At 58.0% G+C, this 21,009-nt stretch overlaps 1 protein-coding gene and 1 long non-coding RNA gene across 9 annotated transcripts; both read left to right on the top strand.

Moving 5' to 3' along the window:
- LOC110255966 lies at positions 1,161–6,883 on the top strand. Its single transcript, XR_002336985.1, has 3 exons — positions 1,161–2,232; positions 6,335–6,408; positions 6,827–6,883. It is a non-coding gene; the product is annotated as an uncharacterized LOC110255966 (long non-coding RNA).
- On the top strand, positions 13,300–20,934 carry SPHK1 (sphingosine kinase 1). 8 transcript variants are annotated; one of them, XM_021066591.1, is made up of 6 exons: positions 13,300–15,602; positions 18,507–18,710; positions 19,059–19,211; positions 19,299–19,393; positions 19,479–19,594; positions 19,886–20,934. In XM_021066591.1, the coding sequence occupies exons 2-6, from the start codon at positions 18,701–18,703 to the stop codon at positions 20,697–20,699; spliced, it is 1,188 nt and encodes a 395-aa protein (XP_020922250.1). In that variant the 5' UTR covers positions 13,300–15,602; positions 18,507–18,700; the 3' UTR covers positions 20,700–20,934. The 8 variants fall into 8 exon arrangements, with proteins under 8 accessions (XP_020922250.1, XP_020922249.1, XP_005656973.1 ...); XM_021066590.1 differs by having other exon boundaries at positions 13,300–15,803; XM_005656916.3 differs by lacking the exon at positions 13,300–15,602 and adding an exon at positions 15,797–16,848.

The following is a 21,009-nucleotide window of genomic DNA, read 5'->3' as shown; positions in this document are numbered from 1 at the left end:
TCTGCCATGGGCTTTTCAGGAACTCTGGGTGGAGGCCTTTGGAAGCATTTCGGGGCATCACAAATCACCATACTTGGCTGAAGACTGGTTCAAGGTGAGACCACAGTGCCTTCTAGTGCTGCCCTCCCGGGTCCTGCAGAAGCTCCTGCCAAACAGGAGCCTCATCTCCAGGTTTATAACAGCACTGGCAAGGAAGGCTCATGAAGACACGGATGGAGGAAAAAGGGGGAGTAGGGGCTGCAAAGGTGGGAGGTACACATGAAGGAGACTGGTTACATCGTGGCCCAAAGAATGCAGAACGTCACAAGGTTCCTGGCTCAGGCGAGCCAGATCTGTCAAGTTCAAGGGGATCCAGGCTCTCGACCAGTGAGAACCCCCACACGATACAAACGTCCCACAATAGTATAGCCCATCCACACACCGGGACACTCGGAGTGGCTGCAGGAAGTGTAGACGTGAGTGCTGGCTCAGGAGCCTGGCTCTTGAAGGCAACTCTTACCAGCCGTGTGACCCTAAGCCAGCAATTACATCTTCGTTGGCCTCCATTTTCTCCCCTGTAAAGTGGGGGCAATAACAATTGTTACCTAGAAGGGTTTTCTCAGAGTTAAGTGAGTTAATACATGTTGAGCAGTTAGAACAGGAACAGGGCAGGGCATGTATGAACTATTTGGTAAAGGGGGATGGGAACTGTTGTCCATATTTATTAGTCAAAGGCAACCAGGAAAACAAACCATATTCTTTTTTTTTTTTTTTTTGTCTTTTCAGGGCCGCACCTGCACCATATGGAGGTTCCCAGGCTAGGGATCCGATCTGAGCTGGGGCCGCTGGCCTACGCCACAGCCACAGCAGCTCAGGGTCCAAGCTGCGTCTGTGACCTACACCACAGCTCAGGGCAAAGCCAGATCCTTAACCCACTGAGCAAGGCCAGGGATCGAACCCACAACCTCATGGTTCCTAGTCGGATTCGTTTCCGCTGTACCACAATGGGAACTCCCAAACCATATATATATATATATATTTTTTTTTTTTTCCCCGTCCTTTTAGGGCCGAACCAGTGGCATATGGAGGTTCCCAGGCTAGGGATCAAGTTGGAGCTGCAGCCACCCACCTACACCACAGCCATAGCAACTTGGCATCCAACCTGCAACTGCGACCTACATCACAGCTCATGGCAATGCCAGATCCTTAACTCACTGAGCGAGGCCAGCGATTGAACCTTAGTCCTCATGGATCCTAAGTGGGTACCACAGGATGGATGGCCAGAAAGGTGACACCCGGGAACCACAGGAAGCAGCTGCCCCACCCCACCCTCACCCCCACCCCTCCGGGGGCCCAGGGGACAGGTGGGGTTATAGGGTCTAAGAGCCTGGAGGAGGGCGTCCCATGGAGCTGGACTCAGATGTCTGGCAAGAGGGCACTGCGGTATTTCTGAGAGGCACAGGGGCTGGTTCTGGGAGCGCAGGGACACCGGAGCCTGGAACCAAACGTCGCCATTGCCAGGGGGATGCTCGGGAGACCAGGGAGCAGACAGAAAGCGGCGGCCCCCTCCTCCTCCAGCGGCGCGGGCCCCTCTAGCGCCCCTGGCGGCAGAGGCTGGAAGGGAGCAGCCGCCCCGTGGGATCACGGAGCTGGGTAAGGTCCCCCCTCTCGAGGCTGCCCGGTCTCTCCTTCCCTACACCCTCGGAACAGCGGACAGGAGGAGGAACAGGGTGCGGTGCTCAAGGCCAGAGGTTTTAAAGCAAGCCTGAATGACAGTGTGGCCGCAGGAGGGAAAAACAGGACAGACTGGCACGTGGATTTTAGAAGGGGGCAGTGGTCCTGCCGGCCGCTGGGGCATGGGGGCTGGGGTCAGACAGGGATGAAAATCATTCTGGTTTGCAGAGAGATTGTGGCAGGGGTCCAACTCCCAGATCTCAAGGTTCTCCACGTTCTCAGAACTTGAAGCCAAGAAGACTGTGACCCTGGACGACACGTCCCAGAGGAGGAGGGGATGGGACCTCAGGGGAAGATTCAGAGAGGCTCAGACCCCTGAGGGCTTTGCAGGAGGAGGGGAGGTGGTTTGGAGGCTGCAATGGGGCCGGGGGTGAGGGTGGGATGGAAGGGGTGGCTGGAGGCAGGGCTCGGTGAGGAGGCAGCTCTGGAGTCAGACCTGGACTCAGTCCTGTTCTGCTGATTCCCCTGGGGGAGGCCCTCTGCCTGCACCTGTTCTTCAGCTGCGGAACAGCGAGCACGGTAATACCTACCTACGTGGTGGGAGGGGAGAGGACTAAAGGAGCTGGGTGTGTGTGACGAGGCGGTGGAGGGGCCCGTGGGATCGCCCCTGCTTTCCAAGAAGTGCCAGAGCCCACTCTCAAGAATAAAACGCACCCACATCTGAGTTCAGAGAACTCCAACCTGAGGATAGGCTGGGAGATGCCACGCAGCACTGGCTCCATAAATCCTGTGTGTAATCAAGAATCTGGCTGGCTTTTGTATGGTTCCTGGGAGGCTCCTCCCTTTTTTTTTTTTTTCTTTTCTTTTTCATTTGATCTTTTCAGGGCTGCACCCACGGCATATGAAGGTTCCCAGGCTAGGGGTCGAATCAAAGCTGTAGCTGCCAGCCTACACAGCCACAGCCAGGCCAGATCCGAGCCGTGTGTACGACCTACACCACAGCTCACGGCAATGCTGGATCCCTAACTGAGAGGGGCCAGGGATCGAACCTGCGTCCTCATGGATACTAGCGGTGTTCATTACTGCTGAGCCACAATGGGAACTCCTGCGAAATTCTTTCTAAATCCTTGGAATTTCCTGAATGATTGGAGGGTCAGTTATTCATGGTGGACCCTCTAAATCTACCCAGTCATTTAGGATAAACCAAATGATATTAGCTCAGCCTCTGGGGATTGGAGCAGAGCTGGAAACTGAGTTCAATCAGTGGTCAATGACTCAATCAATTGCACCCATATAATGAGACCCCAGTAAAAACTCTAGACACCAGGAGTTCTTTGGTGGTGCAGTGTGTCAGGGACCCCAAATCATCACTGCTGTGGCACAGGTTGGGTCCCTGGTCCCGGAGAACTTCTGCATGGTATATGCATCCATAAAAACAAACAAAAATTTAACAAACCAACCCTAGACACCAAAACTCTGTGCGTGTCCCCGGTTGGCAAGGCGCTGCATATTGTCACACACTGATGTGCCAAGAGGGTGACATGTCCCTGAGGACACCAGAAGCTTCAAGTTGGGGACCCTCCCAGGCCTCACCCGAGGTGTCACCCCGTGCCTGGCTCAGAGCTGAATCCTTTCGCTGTCCTTAAACTGCAATAGCAAGTGCAAGGCTTTCCTGGGTTCTGAGTCATTTAGGAATTGTTGAACCTGAAGTGGCCGTGGGAACCCCTGAATTTGCTGTCAGCTGGTCAAAAGTGAAGGTGGCCTGGGGACCCCCAGACTTGTTGCTGGTGTCTGAGTGAGGATGGTGGCCTTAACCTGTGGAGGGGGGGGGGTAGCTGGCGTCACAGCATCCCGCCCCGGAGGGAAAAGCGAGGCGGGGGAAGGCCCCTTCTTCATGGGGGCTTGACTGGCTTTTCTTGAAACCAGGTGGGGGCGAGGGGGTGGTTGGGGACACAGTGGAGTCGTTGTAAAGTGTGTGGGACACTAAAAGGAACACCTCGTCTCTTACTTGGCTGTCCACTTGCCCATGGGCCGGTGGGTCTGCCCTGGGGCTCCTGAAGTTTGGACAGCGCCCCGAGGAGCTGGCAGGGTGGGCGGTGAGCCAGGAGGCAAAGGACGGGGGCCTCCTTCCTCTCAGAGTTCGCCACCCCACAGCCCAGAGTGGGATCCAGAGCATGGTTGGAACTGCAGATTCTGGGGTTTGGATTGGTGGCAAGAGGCCACCTCCCAGGGTCAGCAAGAAGAGGTAACCCGGGGACCCCCTTGCGAGGGTGTCTCATCTGTCAGCAGGCCTGGGGGCCCCCCACTTGTCCACACCAAGTTCAAGCCAGCCAGGGCAAGGTTGCCCCCGGGGCCACTGGCAATGCCTGCAGGACGTTTTTGGTTGCACAGCGTGGGGGAGGTGCTGTGGCACTGAGTGGGCCAAGGCCAGGGAATCTGGCAAACAATGCCTAGAACGGGCCCCCACAACAAAGGCTAATCCTGCCCCACATGTCACTGGTGCTAGGATGAGAAACCCCGCTTCAGGGAATGAGCGGGGTCAGCACTAAAGACCCAGAGCCCAGGACCGCCTTGTCCCTGCCCAGGCGGTCACCCCAGGAAATACATCTGTTTTCCATTTCTGTCCCCTGCTGCCTCAACCTCCTGCAGTAAGGGCAGAGGAGCGGGCAGCATCTGAGAGCTGCTGTGTGTCTGCTTCACTGCTCGGGTCTAGGATAAGAGTGTGACTTTTTTTTTTTAATTTTTATTACCATTATTTTGCTTTTTAGGGCCGCACCCATGGCGTATGAACGTTCCCAGGCTAGGGGTCGCATCAGAGCTGTAGCTGCCGGCCTACACCACAGCCACAGCAACGCCAGATCCGAGCCACATCTGCCACCTACACCACAGCTCACTGCCACGCTGGATCCTTAACCCATGGAGTGGGGCCGGGGATCAAACCCACAACCTCATGGATACTCGTCATGTTTGTTACTGCTGAGCCACTAAGGGAACTCCGAGTTATGACTTTTTAAGTGGACAAGTCTTGAACGCCCAAGTGGGGCTGCCTTTCTAGTCGGATTCGTTTTGGCTGCGCCACGAGAGGAACTCCGAAGCAACCTTTCCTTAATGGGCACCCCCGCAAGACAAGTCTCCTTGGTGAAGCTGGCTGTGTGTGTGCGTTGCTTGGCACCATGTGTGGCACAGAGAAAGAGCTTGATGGATGTTAGCACGTGTATACGAGGGACGTGGAAAATGGGCAGCTTCCAGTGGAGAGGGAGGGCTTACGGATAAACCCTGTCATGCCAGTAGCTGGTTTCAGTTGAAGCCTGGAGCCCAGAGAAGCTGGGAAGCTGATCAGCAAGGCACCGGGGGTCCTGAAAACACATTCGAAGGGATCTGATCTTAGCTACAAACTAGTTTCCCGAAGACTGAAGCAGTTCCCTCAAGCTGTCCCAGTTCTCACTTTCTGACATGGGTAACCGAGTCCCCCAAGACACAGCCTCCATCAACCCTCTGCCCCCACACACGGGAAGGGGACCTGGTTCCCTTTCCGGCAACCCTGGCTGGCCTCAGGGACTTGCTTGAGCAGTAAAATGTGCCACAAGTGATGCTCTGGGACTTCTGAGGCGAGGGCGTGAGAAGCCACACGACTTCTGTCCGGGTGTCTTGGACTGACTGCTATGGGACATTCCCTCTGGGAACCCAGCCACCATGTCCCCATGGAGGGGCCACACAGGTGCTCTGGCTGACAGCCTCCTCAACGGTCCCACGGGAGGGACCCGTCTCAGATGCTCAGCCCACTGACACCATAACCCCTCCAGTCCCCCGCTGAGAACCACCCAGCCCAGCCCAGTCAACCCACCATGGACCCGATAAATTATTGCTTCACAGAAGCCACTACATCTGAGGGCGATTTATTATTACCCTGAAACATAATTGGAACACTTCCTTTGGGAGTCAAGTACTTTTTAGAAACATGTGCTCCTTGCTTGGATGAAAAATTAATTGTCTTTCCCAGTGACTGTCCAGCAAGGATTTGCACGAGTGAGATTTCCAAGCTGGTGGAAAGATACAAGACAAACACCATTCAAGGCCAAGTTCTAGCTCAAGTGCAGCCGCAATTCCCAACCCTTGACGGGACAGCACGCCAGCCGCCTTCTTTCCCCATGTGCCCGTTTCTTCTTCCTGCCACTCGTTTCCACTCTTCTGTAAATCCGAAGCCACGATTCCAAAACAACCACCATGGAAACAAACACGGCCAGGTGGACATCTGACCGATTTCACGAAGGCACAGTGCAGTCAGGGGGAGGGAGTGGCACTGCCTGAGGCCAGCCACTGGGACATGGGTCCTCGTGATGGGACGCTAACGTCATCTTTCCTTTCCGGAAAAACAGAATCCCCGGGTAATTCAATACCCATTAGATATTTTAAAAGAGCATTTTCAAACTCGTATTGCCGTTCAACAGGGAAAGGAGATTTAATTGAGTTTTTTAATTCACGGGAGCGTCTGCTGTGACACCATCTAGCGGGAGTGACCGTAATAACAGCAGACCCCCCCCCCTACTCCCCCTTTGCCGGGAGCCTGGGTGGCAGCCAGCTTTGTCACTCTTCCCATATTCCCACGCTGCTGCCTGGGAGGATGTGGGGAGCCACTGTAATAGTATGTGTCATATTTGTACTATGCCTGACTCATTTCCAGACGTGAAATAATCTCTGGGACCATGACGCTTCACGACGCCCTTGAAGTCTTTTTGTGGCAGTTACAGAATTTCTGTGAGTTGCCCCCCTGCTTGGAAAACAGGCTTCAGATGCTCCTTTTATGCTAAGTCAGTGGTTCCCAACTTTGTCTGCCATGAGAATCACTGGGGAGATTTGAAAAATTCTGAAGCTCCCAGCCACCGTCCAGACCCATTCAGTCAAAATCTCTGAGGGTGGGGCTCAGGCCTCCATAGTGTTGAAGCCAGGGGGTTCCGGGCACTGCCTAGTTTGGGAATCGTGGTGCCAGACGGCCAGGAAGGAGATGGGGCCATCAGCCGATCCCATGGATGTTGCCAGCTGCTTCCTTCTGCTTCCCTTTAGGGATATTCCAAGGCCAAACCCAGTTAGAGTCTTTAGCATGTATCATTTCCAATCCATTTGAGAGAGCCTTCACAAATAGAAAAGGCTGGATTTAAATTTTTTCCATTTCCAGGGAGTTCCTGTCATGGCTCAGCGATAATGAATCCAACTAGGGTCCATGAAGAGGCAGATGCCATGCCTGGCCTCGCTCAGTGGTTTAAGCATCTGGTGTTGCCGTGAGCTGTGGGGTAGGTCACAGACATGGCTTGGATCCTGCGTTGCTGTGGCTGTGGTGTAGGCTGGCAGCTGCGGCTCCAATTCGATCCCTAGCCTGGGAACTTTCATATGCCGTCGGTGTGGCCCTAAAAAGCAAAAAAATAAAAAATGTTCCCCATTTCTAACAGAGTTTTAAATATTTTTTTCCCAAATGTAAAAATACACTGTTGGGAGTTCCCTGGTGGCTCAGCAGGTTAAGGACCTGGCATTGTGACTGCTGTAGGACTGGTTACTTCTGTGGCAAGGGTTTGATCCCTGGCCTGGGAACTTTCTCATGCCGAGGGCGCAGCCCAATAAATAAATAAAATGCACACACACCCAGAGAATCCTGCTAAGTCAGTTCAGCCCCATCCTCTACCACGTCTGGTCACCTGTAGTATCTGCTCGGGTTTCGCCATCCCCGAGGACATCTGGCCTCCCTTGGCCGGCCTTCAGCAAGCTCCGCTAGGCCAGTTTCACCAGAATCCTCCCTTACCCCTGATGTTTCCTCTAGTAATTTTCCATGCATGAACTCCCACCCTGCTCCTTGGCTGTAAGTTCCCACTTTTCCTTGCATTTGGAGTTGAGCCCAAACGCTCCTCCCTCCTGCTCCACTGCAAGACCCTGCCCCATCCTGAGGAAAGTCTGCCTTCCCCTTCTTTACCAAGTGCCTAGAATTATTCTTTCTTCAACACCACTCAAATCAGAATATCAACAGCAGCCTTAGAAATGGACTTTCTGTACGTCACAAAAGGATGAGTCTAGGGAGTTCTTGTTGGGGCTTATCAGTAATGAACCCAAACCTCACTAGTATCCATGAGGATGCAGGTTCAATCCCTGGCCTTGCTCAGTGGGTTAAGGACCCGTCGTTGCCGTGAGCTGTAGCATAGGTTGCAGACGTGGCTCCGATCTTGTGTGGCTGTGGCTTGGCTGTGGTCTAGGCTGGCAGCTGCAGCTCTGATGCGACCCCTCGCCTGGGAATGTCCATATGCTGTGGGTGAAGCCCTAAAAAGAAAAGGAAAAAAAAATTTTTTTAATTGGAATGAAATGCGCAAAGCATAAAATAAACAAGTCAGTGGCATTCCGTACACTCACAGTGTTGTGCAACCACGACCTCTGTCTCATTCCACAGCATTCCATCTGCTCTAAGGCAAAGCCACATCCATTAAGCAGTTGCTCCCCATGCCCCCTCCTCTAGCCCCTGGAAACCACCACTCTGCTTTCTGTTTTTATGGAATTTCCTACTCTGGACATTTCTTTCTTTCTTTCTTTCTTTTAGGGCCTCACTCGCGGCATATGGAGGTCCCCAGGCTAAGGGTCCAATCAGAGCTACAGCTGCTGGCCGCCGCCAGAGCCACAGCCACTCTGGGGATCCGAGCCGCGTCTGCAACCTTCGCCACAGCTCACGGCAGCGCCAGATCCTTACCCCACTGAGCGAGGCTAGGGCTCGAACCCGCAACCTCATGGCTCCTAGTTGGATTCGTTTCCTCTGCGCCAGGACGGGAACTCCTGGACATTTCATTGAAAGGGAGTCACACAACAGGTGGACTTTTGCATCTGGCTTCTGTCACTTCTTTCACACAGTCTCCCTGGGGTTCATCCACAGGGTAGCACAGATCAGCCCTTCATTCCTTTTCCTGGCCAAATACTACTCCTTAATATGGACAGAGTCCATTTCTTTTACCCATTCATCTTTGAAGGATGCCTGCGTCGTTCCATTTTGGTTACTGTGAATAGGGCTGCTATGAACATTCTTTTTTTTTTTTCTTTTTTCTTTTTGCCATTTCTTGGGCTGCTCCTGCGGCACATGGAGGTTCCCAGGCTAGGGGTCGAATCGGAGCCGCAGCCACCGGCCTACGCCAGAGCCACAGCAACGCGGGATCCGAGCCGCGTCTGCAACCTCCACCACAGCTCAGGGCAACGCCAGACGCTTAACCCACTGAGCGAGGCCAGGGATCGAACCCACAACCTCATGGTTCCTAGGTGGATTCGTTTCTGCTGCACCACAACGGGAACTCCCCAGTCCCGTTTAGAATTAGAAGTAGGCTCCTGCTGTTGCACTCAGGGTCCTTGGCATTTCAGAACCTCCTTTGACCTCAGAGACATGGCCCCTGCTGTCTTGGGGTTTACCTGCCTCCTGTCGGCCATTCAGCCTGCCCCCCAGCCCGAGCCAGTGTGGCTCCCGCCCTATGAAGGGCTGCAAATGGGGGTAACAGATCCACCCCGGAAGACTCAGCACACCCCTCTCCTTAGGAGTAACACTCACTCCTGCCAAGAGATGAAGGCAGCTGATCCGATTCCACGGTAATCACATTTTGCTGTTCCCAAGTGTTCCTCAAATGCTCCAAGTTCTCAATCTGAGAACAGAGTGGTCACAGATACCGGTCACATGGCAACTGGAACTCAGCCCAAAACGGTAGGATCTTTGCGCTTGTCTGTAAATGCCAAGTTCTGATGCTGTGGGTTTTTCTAGGTCATGCCGAGTCAGGAAGATTGAGGTGTCCTTTTAACTCTGCATCAGAGCCGTCGGTCTGTCCCTCCCGAGACCCACCAGCCTGCTGTGCGGAGCCAGGAGGAGGCAGGGGTCGGACTGTACCCTTCCTGGGCTCTCAGCATCGCACAGCAGCCACCTGGCGCCCATATGGGGCTCCCTCCCCTGGGTGCTCTGCTGCATCTGCCGGAGGGATGCTGTGATTGGCAGAGGTCAGCCTGCAAGCATTTCTCCAGGACTTCTGTGTGCAGAACGCTGCCAAGTGCAGCTCGAGGAAGGAAAAGAAAGAGGAAGGAGAGGTTAGGTTCTTCAGCCGCCCCCGAGAAGCTCCTCGCTGCTCAGGCGCATTCCCCAAGCCCATTGCATTTTTAGTGTTGTTTTTTTTTTTTTTGCAGGGATCAGAAGAGAACTTATTTTATATATATATATATATTTTAAATTGTTATTTCCCCAATACTAGTTTTTTTTTTTTTTTTTAAATAATTGCACTAACTAGTCTGTAAATTTGACAGGTAATCACTTGGCTCTCCACTGTATTTTTTTTTTTGGGTCTTTTTGTCTTTTTAGGGCCACTTCCCACGGCACATGGAGGTCCCCAGGCTAGGGGTTGAATCAGAGCTGTAGCCACCGGCCTATACCACGGCCGCAGCAACGCCAGATCCAGGCCCTGTCTGTGACCTACACCACAGCTCATGGCAAAGCCAGATCCTTAACCCACTGAGCAAGGCCAGGGATCGAACCCGCAACCTCATGGTGTCTATCAGAGTCATTTCCGCTGCACCACGACCCAAACTCCCCCCTTGCGTTTTGAAATGGGGCGTTTCAGAGGAGGCCACTCGTAGGATGATCTCATGGCGCCTTGAAGGAGAAATGACATCTGAACTCATTTTCAGGATGCTGCTCATGGTGCCGGGGTGAGCGCGTCAGGGCAAGGAGCACAAAGAACAAGGAGCCACTTTTGGAAGTGCCTCTCCTCTGGGGTCAGCACGGCATCTTTCCCTTGGCTGCACAAAGCTTTAGGGGCACACGTGTGGAATGAGGTTACAGTGTCCCTGGCCCGGGCCCCGCTCCCGGCCCCCGCTGCCCAGCCCATCCTGTGTAATCATTCCTTAAATTACCAGAGTTGTGTCTGGAAAGAATCGAAGGGCTTGACCTTCAGGAGGCCAGCCTCCAGGGAAGAGGAATTTCTATTTTGGGGATGCAGATAATGAGCCTCAGGGGCAGGCAAGCCCCGCTCCAGGCCCCACGTCTCTGCCGCTTGGCCCCGGCCCCTCTTTCACCTCCAATGAATGGGCATCTGTGAAGGAGGCTGAAGTGGCTACATAAATGGGACGCGTCTCTGGGTGGCTACCAGGGGCCTCAGGGCGCCTCCCAAGGGCAACCCCCAGGCAGCGTGAGCCTCTCCAGCGCGGGTGAGAGAGGACTTCACCTTTGCTCTGAGCAAGGGGTCCATGCGCAGGTAGGAAGAAGCCACACCAGACCTTTAGCGCAAATGCGCTGCGTCCAGCTCACCGTCTGTTTGCTTTGGGACCCACCCAAGGACACGGCTTCGCTTGTGCGAGATGTGAAAGTGGAAAACACCGCACAATAAAAAGCCCCCGGAAATCTGCGTCCACACCCATCCCCTCCGCCTGGACGCTGGATAAAACAGCTCGGCTTTCCTGCTCCCTGACTGCAGGGGTGCCCGCCTGGTCCCTCTTCCTGCTTTCCAGAAGTTGGCCTTTTGGGCATCACCCAAAGCGATGTGACACGTGGCTGGGGGCATCCCTTCCCTTGCAGGAGAATGTTCACCAGTCACAGCATCTCCGAACCAGAGATGTACTGTGCAGGACATCTGAATGACAAAATGACGTGGTGGTGACCATGAGACAAGGGCACAGGTGCCAAAGCACAGTTGGGTGGGGTGGGGTGGGGGCCTGGCTGCAGCTTCAGAAAGGGGGACCAGCTCTTCCCTCACAGGCATCCAGGATGGTGGACTGGACACTGGAGACCAGGCCAGAGCCCAGACTGGGCCCAAACTGGAGCTGATGTCAGCAGGAGGCTGTGGAATGTTCCGAGCCACAGTTCTCCATGTAGCCGGCCTGGTCCAGCCTCACCACAGAGGAATAGAAGTAGCTGGACTGTCGGGTCATATGACAGGAGCCGAGAGGGCCCCACATTTCTGTGTGGCACCTAGCAGGCTGTGCCCTGTGGCCACCCCTTCCCACAAAGCGCAGCTGGGAATCCTGCCAGGATGGAAGTGGCTGGGCTGGTCCGCTCCCCACCCCTTCCTCAGGTGAAAAGTTGTGGTTTTGCAATCCTGCAATTTCTCCGTTTAGCAAAGATGCTCATTGCTCCCTCTTGGGTAATTTTTTTCCCTGGGTAATTTTTAAAAATGGGAACCAGTTTTCTTTGGAGGGGCCTCCGCCTGCTGAGTCTGAGATCATGAAGTCTACAGAATCACATGCCGACGTCAGCATGAGTGTTTTCCGTCCCCACATGACACACTTATTTAGAGGAAATGAGGTTCCTGGTTTGAGTTCAGTTGGTAGCACTGGGGAGATGGCGAATGTTAGAAAGAAGGTTCTTTTTTTTTTTTTTTTGCTTTTTAGGGCTGCACTAGCAGCATATGGAAGTTCTCAGGCTAGGGGTCGAATTGGAGCTACAGCTGCCAGCCGACGGCACAGACCCAGCAACGTGAGATCCGAGCTACATCTGCAACCTATACCACAGATCACGGCAATGCTGGATCCTTAACCCACTGAGCGAGGCCAGGGATCAAACCTGTAATCTCATGGATGCTAGTAAGATTCGTTTCCACCGAGCCACGACGGGAACTCCCAGAGACACGGTTCCCAGACTATCCCTCCTTAACTGTGGTTGGCAGAATAGCAGCCCCCCAAGATGTCTGTGTCATAATCCACGGGGCCCTGAATATGTGGCAAAAGGCATTTGGCAGATGCGATTGAGTTAAGGCTCTTGAATGGGGCGATTATCCTGGGTGAGCCAGGTGGGGCCAGTGTCCTCACAGACAGGGGTCCCTATAACCAGGGAGGTAGGAAGGTCGGAGTCAGAGAAGATGCGACAACAGAAGCAAAGGTCAGGAGTTCCCGTTGTGGCTCAGTGGTTAACGAATCTGACTAGGAACCATGAGGTTGCAGGTTCAATCCCTGGCCTCACTCAGTGGGTTAAGGACCCGGCGTTGCCGTGAGCAGTGGTATAGGTTGCAGACGTGGCTCGGATCCCATGTTGCTGTGACTCTGTCGTAGGCTGGCAGCTACAGCTCCGATTCAACCCTAGCCTGGGAACCTCCATATGCCGTGGGAGTGGCCCTAGAAAAGTAAAAAAAAAAAAAAAAAAAAAAGCAAAGGTCAGAGATGAAGATGCTATGCTGCAAGCTTTGGAGGTGAAGGAAGGGGTCCTGGAGCCAAGGAGTGCAGGTGGCTCTAGAAGATAGAAAAGGAAGGCAGCCCAGCCCTGCCAATCCATTTTAAACTTCTGACCTCCACAACTGCAAGGTAATACTGTTGCAGCAACAGGAACCTGATACACAAACACAGAACTCAGCTTTGTTCTCTCATCGGAAGGGGGAATAAACCCATCTGCTCAGGAAGCGAAAGATCCCATAAACAGAGATGGGAAGTAAGACGCGAAGGTCAGGGCAGCCGGTGGGCAAGGGCGAAGTGACCTGGCAGCCAGCACAGACACAAACAACTCCTCGCCACAGCTTGTCCCAGCAGCACTGGGAGGTGGGCAGGTCCAGTTTCTGGACACACTTTCCTCCAGCACCCACGTAAACATGCCCTTTTGTCCTCTTTTGAGACAGCTAGTATTGCAATTTTTTAATTTATTTTATTTTATTTTTTAAATTTTTCTTTCTTTCTTTTTTTTTTTAGGGCCGCATCTGCACCATATGAAGGTTCCCAGGCTAGGGGTCCAATCGGAGCTACAACTGCCGGCCTGCGCCACAGCCACGGCAACATGGGATCCCAGCCGCATCTTCCTGGGCCAGGGATCCAGCCTGTGCCACAGTAGTGACAAGGCCAGGTCCTTAACCTACTGAGCTGCCAGGGAACTCCTCTCCCAGGGTAATTTGCATTCAAAAAAGAACATGCCCACAGAAGATAATCCAGACCCCAAAAGAACAAATCTCAGTCCATTAATTTCACAGGGAAGAGGGCCATGAGACAGTGAAGGCAAAGCCTGGGTGGTGCATGCGCAGGACCAGGAACACCAAAGTTTGCCAGCCAACCGCCAGAAGCCGGGAGAGAAGCCTGGAACAGACGCTCCCTCACAGTCCTCAAAAGGAACCTACCCCGCCGACATCTTATTCCTGGATTTCTTGAGAACAGTGAAATGGTAAATGTCTTTTTTTCTTTTTATGGCTGCACCTGTATCATATGGAAGTTCCCAGGCTAGGGATCGGATTGGAGCTGCAGCCACTGGCCTACACCACAGCCACGGCAACTCAGGATCTGAGCCGTGCACCTACACTGCAGCTCGCAGCAACACTGGCTCCTTAACTCACTGAGCGAGGCCAGGGATGGAATCCGAATCCTCTCGGATAGTGGTCGGGTTCTTAACCTGCTGAGCCACAACGGGAACTCCCGACATGCCACCCAGAGGTACCTTGTTACCATGACAAATGCCTCAGCAGGCCTGCAGGTGGGGGTGTGTGGGAGGCAGAAACCAGAGGCCCAGAAGAGACCTTGGTTCCCAGATGCCCCAAGGACACCCATGAGAACAAAGAGGCCACTCAAGAGATAGGGCTAGGTTAACCCCATCACACCCAGAGCTGAATCACCAGAAACAGAAACTCTCCCTCCCTGCAGGGAGCCAAGAATCCTGTGGGACCAGGCTGTTCTGGATGCCCCTGTGAAGCATGCCCCTCCATCCTCAGCCCAGCAGCCTCAGTGTCTGGCACGGTCACCAGGATCTCAGAATGGAAAGCCACTTCCGGAGGAGTCCCGGAACACCAGTCTTAAAGAGAGTTTGCAGCGCCGGACACCTCCCTCCCCTGTCCTTGCAGCCACGCAGGCAGAAAGGCCTTGAGGTCAAGGGAGGCCACGGAGCCTTGCAGTTCAGCTGGGGAGCTGAAACCTCCAGGGAGGGTAGCTTCAGGGAAGGTGAGATGGCAGGAACCCTAAGCTAATAAAAGCAAGTCATTTGCAATCTGGCGGCCTCGGCTACCAAGTTTCCAGAGAGCTGGGCCAGGCCCAATGAATGCCTGCTTGCTTTCTTCAAAGAAGGACAAAAAAGGGTTCTCAGGCGTGTCCACCTGGGGAGGCTGCCCTCACGGAGGAAGGGGGTTAGCTAGAGAGGGAAAGGCAGACTCTTTCACCTGTGAGACAGGTGTTACCTGCCCGCTGAGCTGTGGGCTGGTGATCAGGGCAGCTCAAGCCTGATGCCAGGCCCGTGGCCACAGGAGCTACCTGCTTAATTAGGACCTGGATGCTGAAGCCTGACCAGGGCTTCGGGATGCTTCCTCTTTCTTGGGGGAGACGGAGCAGCTGGGTGACTGGCGCAACTTGGTGGCAAGCAACCCACCAGGCCAGCAGATACTCAGATGCCAGCTAGGCCTCCCAGGCTTGGGGTTGGGGCCTGCTTTGCTTCTCTGTCCGTCGCTGGCTGGGTGGCTTAGGCAAGACCCTTCATCTCTCAGGGTTTCAGTTCCCCCGGTCATCAAAAGGGACAAGCATCTTGCTCTTGCCCAATCCCATCTCTTGGGATGCTGATGAGAGCTTCCAGAGATGAGAAGCTCTTCAGAGAGGGGATGAGGGCGGTGTGGGCCTGGAGGGAGGCAGCCGGGGAAGGGGGAGGTGACGGCAAGAATGAAGAGGGCAGAGCAGGGGCGGTGGGGGGGGGTGAGGCAGGGGGAGAGGGGGCAGGGAGGACAGAGGAGCCTTTGTGCCGAGTGGAACCAGTGGAACCGGGGCCAGAGGGCTCTGCCCTTCACCTCCCTCCCACTGGGCCCCCGGAGCCAGATAACGAACCCAGCAGGCTGCCCCGCCTCCCTCGCTGCCCGGCTTCCAGTCAACCCCGCCCCCGCCCGGCCCCAAGACCCCTGGGGCTCCAGCCTGGGGCGCCGGGAGGAGGAGGAGGCGGGACCCTGCGGCACGTGGGCTTTCTCACTACGGACTCACGGTCTTCCACCCGGGGGCTCAGTTTCCCACCGGCCTCCAAGGTTTGAGACAGCGGCTTTTCAGGAGTGATGGAGGTGCTCTCCCGAGCGAGGCAGAAGGAGGAGGCTGCTTCTGCGGCCACCTCCCTCCAAGCCTGAGCTCTCGGGATGCGCGCCCCGCCTCTCCCCACCGCGTCCCGCGTCTTCCAGGCGCCAAAGCCCTGACTTTGACCGTAGTCTTCGCGGAAGGAGAAGATAGGCGAGGTGGGAGGCGAAATGAGAGAAAAGGGATCGCGCTCCTGCTCCCGCACCGAGCCCCCTCCTCCCGCCGCCGCTTGCGTCCCCGCATCGCGTGACCGCGGCACTGCGGCTGCAGCTCGGCGCTCCCCTCCCCGCGCCGGATTCCTGGTGGGCGGGGGTAGGGGACCTGGAGGTTCAAGACCAGACCTCGGCGGACCCCGGCTGCGGCGCTGCGAGAGGGGTGATGACGCCCTGCCCCCGCTCCCTGCCGCGGTTCCTAGTTTCGCGGTTTCTCGACCCGTGAAAGCGTCGCTGAGTCACCTTCCCGGAACGCGCTCGAGACGCTCAGGACCCAGCCAGGGCTGACCCCGGGCCGCGCAGGGCGAAGGTGGCCACGACCCGGACGAGCGCCAGGGGACCGGCCCGGGGACCTGCGCGTCCCAGCCTGCGCTTCCCTCCTACTTGGGGAGACCTGGGCTCCGCCTTCCCCCCCTCCATCGCCCCGCCACCCCGAGGTGTTGGGAAACGGGGCCGGGCCGCCTGGGTCCTCCGGAAGAGAAGATGCCGCGGAGGCGTGTCCGAGTTACTCGCGCCGCCGGCATCCGCCTCTTCTCGACCTCAAGGGGCCACGGGAAGAGAGAGGTGTGAGCGAGCGGTGGTCGGGTGAGAGCAGGTGTGGGCGCGTGAGCCCTCTGCAGTCCGGGCCTGCACGGTCTCAGCCTCCTCCGGCGGCTTGGTTTTTTCTAACTTTGGCCCCACCTGCTCAGGTCACCCAGTCGGCCTCAGCAACTTCCTCCTCTGGGTCGCCGCAAACCACCTACCTCCCAGGGACTTTACTCGTGTTGGTCGCGGACACGTTCAGGTCAGACACTTACTTGCCCGTGATATGTTTATCACACACGCACTGACACACGCGTCCCCCGTTGCCTCCGTTAAAGTGAAAACTCCCGGGCCCGTTGGCATCTTCTCGCTGAGCCAGTGGGGGCGACGGGGACCCCCCCGCCCATGCATGGCTCTCCAGTCCGGATGCGGAACCCTGGGTCTGCTTACACCACCAAGCTCCTCTCAGGTGGGTGAGGGGCGCCCCACTGCGGGGCAGCTTCTCAGGCCCAGGTGAGCTTCGATGTTGCCCTCTGGGAAAAGGATCCAGCTTTTGAGCTTCTTGACAAGGCCCCCTCCTCCAACCGCAGCCCCCAGCGCCGGTCGCCCGCCCACCCCGGGACGGCGCGGCGGCTGCCTCCGGCGGGGTGGCTGCGTGGCCCGGGTGCGGGTCGGGAGGCTAAAAATAACTCCCTGGGGGGGAGAACTGGAGCCGCTGGAGAGACGCCCCGGCACGGAGCGGGGGGCACTCGGCCGGAGTCTGGGACTTGAATTCTAGGTGGGATGGGGCGGAGCGCGCGAAGGGGGCGCTGCTTGCCGGGCGCGGGCGGCGGGGCCAGTTCTGCCAGGAGACTCCGGGACGAAAGGTCGCAGCGTCCAGAGGCAGCCGAGGGTCTGCCCGGAGCCCTGAGCCACAAGCGCCGGAAGCCCCCACCCGGGAGCCGCTCGGACTTTGGGAGCCGCGTTGAGTTTGTGCCTCGGCCCGCGCTGCGCGTTCACACCCGCGCGCTCCAGACGCTGCGCCCGCGGTGCGCCTCTCGTGGCCGGGCCTGGGGCTCGGCGCCTTGTCAACGGCCTCCGCCCCTCCGGCGCCGCGTTCTCACGGGTCGCCTGCTCCCAGCGTCCCGGGACTCAGTCAAAGGGCTGCACGTGGCCGGGCCGGGGCCGCGGACAGTGCGGGAGGAGGCGCGGCGAGGCCGGGGGCAGGCTGGCCCGGGCCGAGCTTGGCGCGGGTTCCACCCCCGCGACCGCGGGGCGTGGCCAGGGCGGGCGTCGGGGCACAGCGCCCTCCCCGAAGTTGAGGGAAAACTTTGAGGCCCGAGGCAGCGAGGCCGGGCGGTCAGCGTTTGCCCGGCGCTCCAGTTGTCCCTCTGTCGCGAGGCTGAGCCCAGGGAGAACTGCGTTCCGCCCTAGGCCACGTGGGGAACGGAGGTGGCGCTTCCCCGGCAAACCGGACCGACTGGGTAGGGCTGGCCTTCCGCCCTGCCCTCTCGCGGTTCGTGGCTCCTGGGCGGCCGGGGAAACTGGCCGTGCACTGCAGGGCCTCCGCGCTCACTCGGCTCCGGCTGAGGCAGGCGGCGGCTCGCGGCCAGGCTCCGGCTCAGCCCTTGCGCGACTCCGGCGCTACTTGCACGAGCGCTGCGCGCGGCGCTGCACAGCCGGGCTCTTGGAGGCGCTCAGCGGCCCGGACCGCTCCGGAGCTCGGGGTAGAGGACCCGGTGACCCGGCTGTTTCGGGGAGGGGACCGCTTGTCCCGAACTTCGTGCCCTGCGCTGTCCACTCAAGTTCTGGAATTTTTACGCATCTGGACTCCCCTCCTCCTGGCAGCCCGCTGGGAGTGAGGAGCTGCTCCCTCGGCGGGAACCACAGGGCTCTGACTCATCGTCGGGCCGGAACCCGAGGCCCCAGAAAAGAAAGCCCCTCAGGACCCTTCGCTCTGGGGGTGGGGGCCCAGTTCTAGGACAGGAGAGCCCTTGGTGGCACTGGAGCTCGGCTCTTTGGATCTCTCGGAAAACTAGGCGATGCCGGAGCGCGCGGCTCCCCGCGCGCGGTCCAAGGATCTAGCGGGGCGCCCCCTACCTCAGGGGGCCGCTCCGGACGCCACCAAGGCTGTCTCCTCTCCCTCAGATCCAGCAACCGCAGGGAATGACGCGGGTGCCTCCACAGCCCCGGCTCCGGGCGGGGAGGGCGAGCCCCACAGTCGGCACCGCGACGCCCGCCTGGGCAGCACCGATAAGGAGCTGAAGGCAGGAACCGAGGCCGCGGACAGCGCCCGGACAGCGCCGGGGACCCCCTGGCAGCGGGGGCCACGGGTCAAGGTTATGGATGCAGGTTTGTGGGGGCCTGGCTGGGAAGACTTTTAGGAGGATCCTTTTCCCCACCGCGCGAGGAAGGTTGGCCAGAGTCACCTGGACAAGAGAGAGGGGCTGGGACCGCTCGAGAGAAGCGCTTTTCCCACGAGACCAGAAGGTGGCCGGGCCTGAGCCAAGCCAAGCTGGCCGGGTATCCTGCGCGGTGCCCCCGCGGCAGCTCCCCGCCCGAGTCTGCTGCGGGCCAGACTCTATTGGATCAGTTACCCGGGGGTTTCAGGCCCCAAGTTTCGGTCCCGTGCCCCTGTTGTGGGCATCAGCCCCCTAGCGGCCGTTTGGGGACACGGCCTTTTGGGGTTTGTTTTTACAGCGGGCGGCCCCCGGATCCTGCTCCCACGGCCCTGCCGCGTGCTGGTGCTGTTAAATCCGCGCGGGGGCAAAGGCAAGGGCCTGCAGCTCTTCCGGAGCCACGTGCAGCCCCTGCTGGTCCAGGCCGACATTTCCTTCACGCTGATGCTCACCGGTGAGTGCCTCCCCGAGGGGGTGCAGGGCGCATCCCCTGCCAGGGACCTCCCCACCCCCACCTTGATGGCCACCCTGTCTCTCCCAGACCGGCGGAACCACGCCCGGGAGCTGGTGAGGGCGGAGGACCTGAGACTCTGGGACGCGCTGGTGATTATGTCTGGAGACGGGCTGATGCATGAGGTGAGACCTGCACCAGGAGGCTGGGCGGGGGCGGGGGCGGGGCCGGGGCCGAGGGGCGGGGCTGAGGCCACCTGTGCTCCAACAGGTGGTGAACGGGCTCATGGAGCGGCCGGACTGGGAGACCGCCATGCAGAAGCCCCTGTGTAGCCTCCCAGCCGGCTCTGGCAATGCACTGGCAGCTTCTTTGAACCACTATGCCGGGTGAGAGCCCAGGGCCAGAGTGGGCCTCCGTTTCCCCTCAGTGCCACCCTACGGCCAGGCTTTCTGTTATAAGTTCCCAGGTTTCCATTCCCTCTTCTCTGGAGCCTGGCCCTCCGCTCTGGGGCCCTCTCTTGGTGACTCCAGCTGGCTGCCTCCACCTGCTCCATCTGTCGCTCCTGCTAACTCCCTAGGGACTCAGCATCACTCTGCCTGCCCCGACTCCCCAGGAGGAGGAAGGGGAGGATGCGTGAGGGCTCCTGCCCGCCCCCATCTGACTTTTTTCCCCTGCAGCTACGAGCAGGTGACGAATGAAGACCTCCTGACCAACTGCACACGGCTGCTGTGTCGCCGGGTGCTGTCGCCCATGGATCTGCTGTCCCTGCAGACAGCCTCAGGGCTGCGCGTCTTCTCCGTGCTCAGCCTGACATGGGGTTTCATCGCGGACGTGGATCTGGAGAGTGAGAAGTTTCGGGGCCTGGGCGAGATGCGGTTCACTCTGGGCACCTTCCTGCGCCTGGTGACCCTGCGCACCTACCGGGGTCGCCTGGCCTACCTCCCTGTAGAAACGGTGGTCTCCAAGATGCCCCCCGCCTCCGCTCCGGCCCAGTGGGCCCAGCAGGGCCCTGTGGACACCCACCTGGTGCCCCTGGAGGAGCCGGTGCCCTCCCACTGGACCGTGGTGCCGGAGCAGGACTTTGTGCTGGTGCTGGCGCTGCTGCACTCACACCTGGGCAGCGAGATGTTCGCTGCACCCATGGGCCGCTGCACGGCCGGCGCCATGCACCTGTTCTATGTGCGGGCTGGCGTGTCTCGGGCCATGCTGCTGCGCCTCTTCCTGGCCATGGAGAAAGGCAGGCACATGGAGTGTGAGTGTCCCCACTTGGTGTACGTACCGGTGGTTGCCTTCCGCCTGGAGCCCAAGGACGGGAAGGGTGTGTTTGCTGTGGACGGAGAAATGTTGGTTAGTGAGGCTGTGCAGGGCCAGGTGCACCCAAACTACTTCTGGATGGTCAGTGGCTGCTCAGAGTCCCTCCCCTCCCGGGAGCCGCAGCCCTCACTCAGCCAGAAGCCTCAGCAGAGGCCACCCCGGGAAGAGCGCTCATGACTCTGTGGGCCTTGCCGTGCCTTAGTCTACTCGGTTCATTCTGAGCTTGGGCCTGCCCTCCCGCCTCCCCCAGGACTGGAGGGCCGGGCCACAGCTCGCATGGGCGGGGGGGAGGACGACGCCTGGGCTCCTGGAGGTGCGGGAAGGACGGGCCAGGAGCGTGGAAGCCACTCTGCTTTGTCCCAGGAGCACCCCCCCCCCCCGAATAAGTCCAAATAAAGTGACATTTCCAGCCTGCCGGTCTCACCCCAGGGGTGGGGAGGGAGTGGGGTCTTGCTTCTGCCAGGGGTCTGCATTTCACACGAAGCCC

Source organism: Sus scrofa, chromosome 12 (genome assembly GCF_000003025.6).
Source record: "Sus scrofa isolate TJ Tabasco breed Duroc chromosome 12, Sscrofa11.1, whole genome shotgun sequence".
NCBI lineage: Eukaryota > Metazoa > Chordata > Mammalia > Artiodactyla > Suidae > Sus > Sus scrofa.
The sequence above is the reverse complement of the archived record's forward strand: the minus strand, read 5'-3'. Positions and strand labels throughout refer to the sequence as shown.

Excerpts from the sequence above, each read along its gene's own strand:
- SPHK1 (XM_005656915.3), top strand. The coding sequence starts at position 18,401 with ATGCCGGAGCGCGCGGCTCCCCGCGCGCGGTCCAAGGATCTAGCGGGG. Across the intron at positions 18,711-19,058 it reads GGTCAAGGTTATGGATGCAG|CGGGCGGCCCCCGGATCCTG; the intron begins GTTTGTGGGGGC and ends TTGTTTTTACAG. Across the intron at positions 19,595-19,885 it reads TCTTTGAACCACTATGCCGG|CTACGAGCAGGTGACGAATG; the intron begins GTGAGAGCCCAG and ends TTTCCCCTGCAG.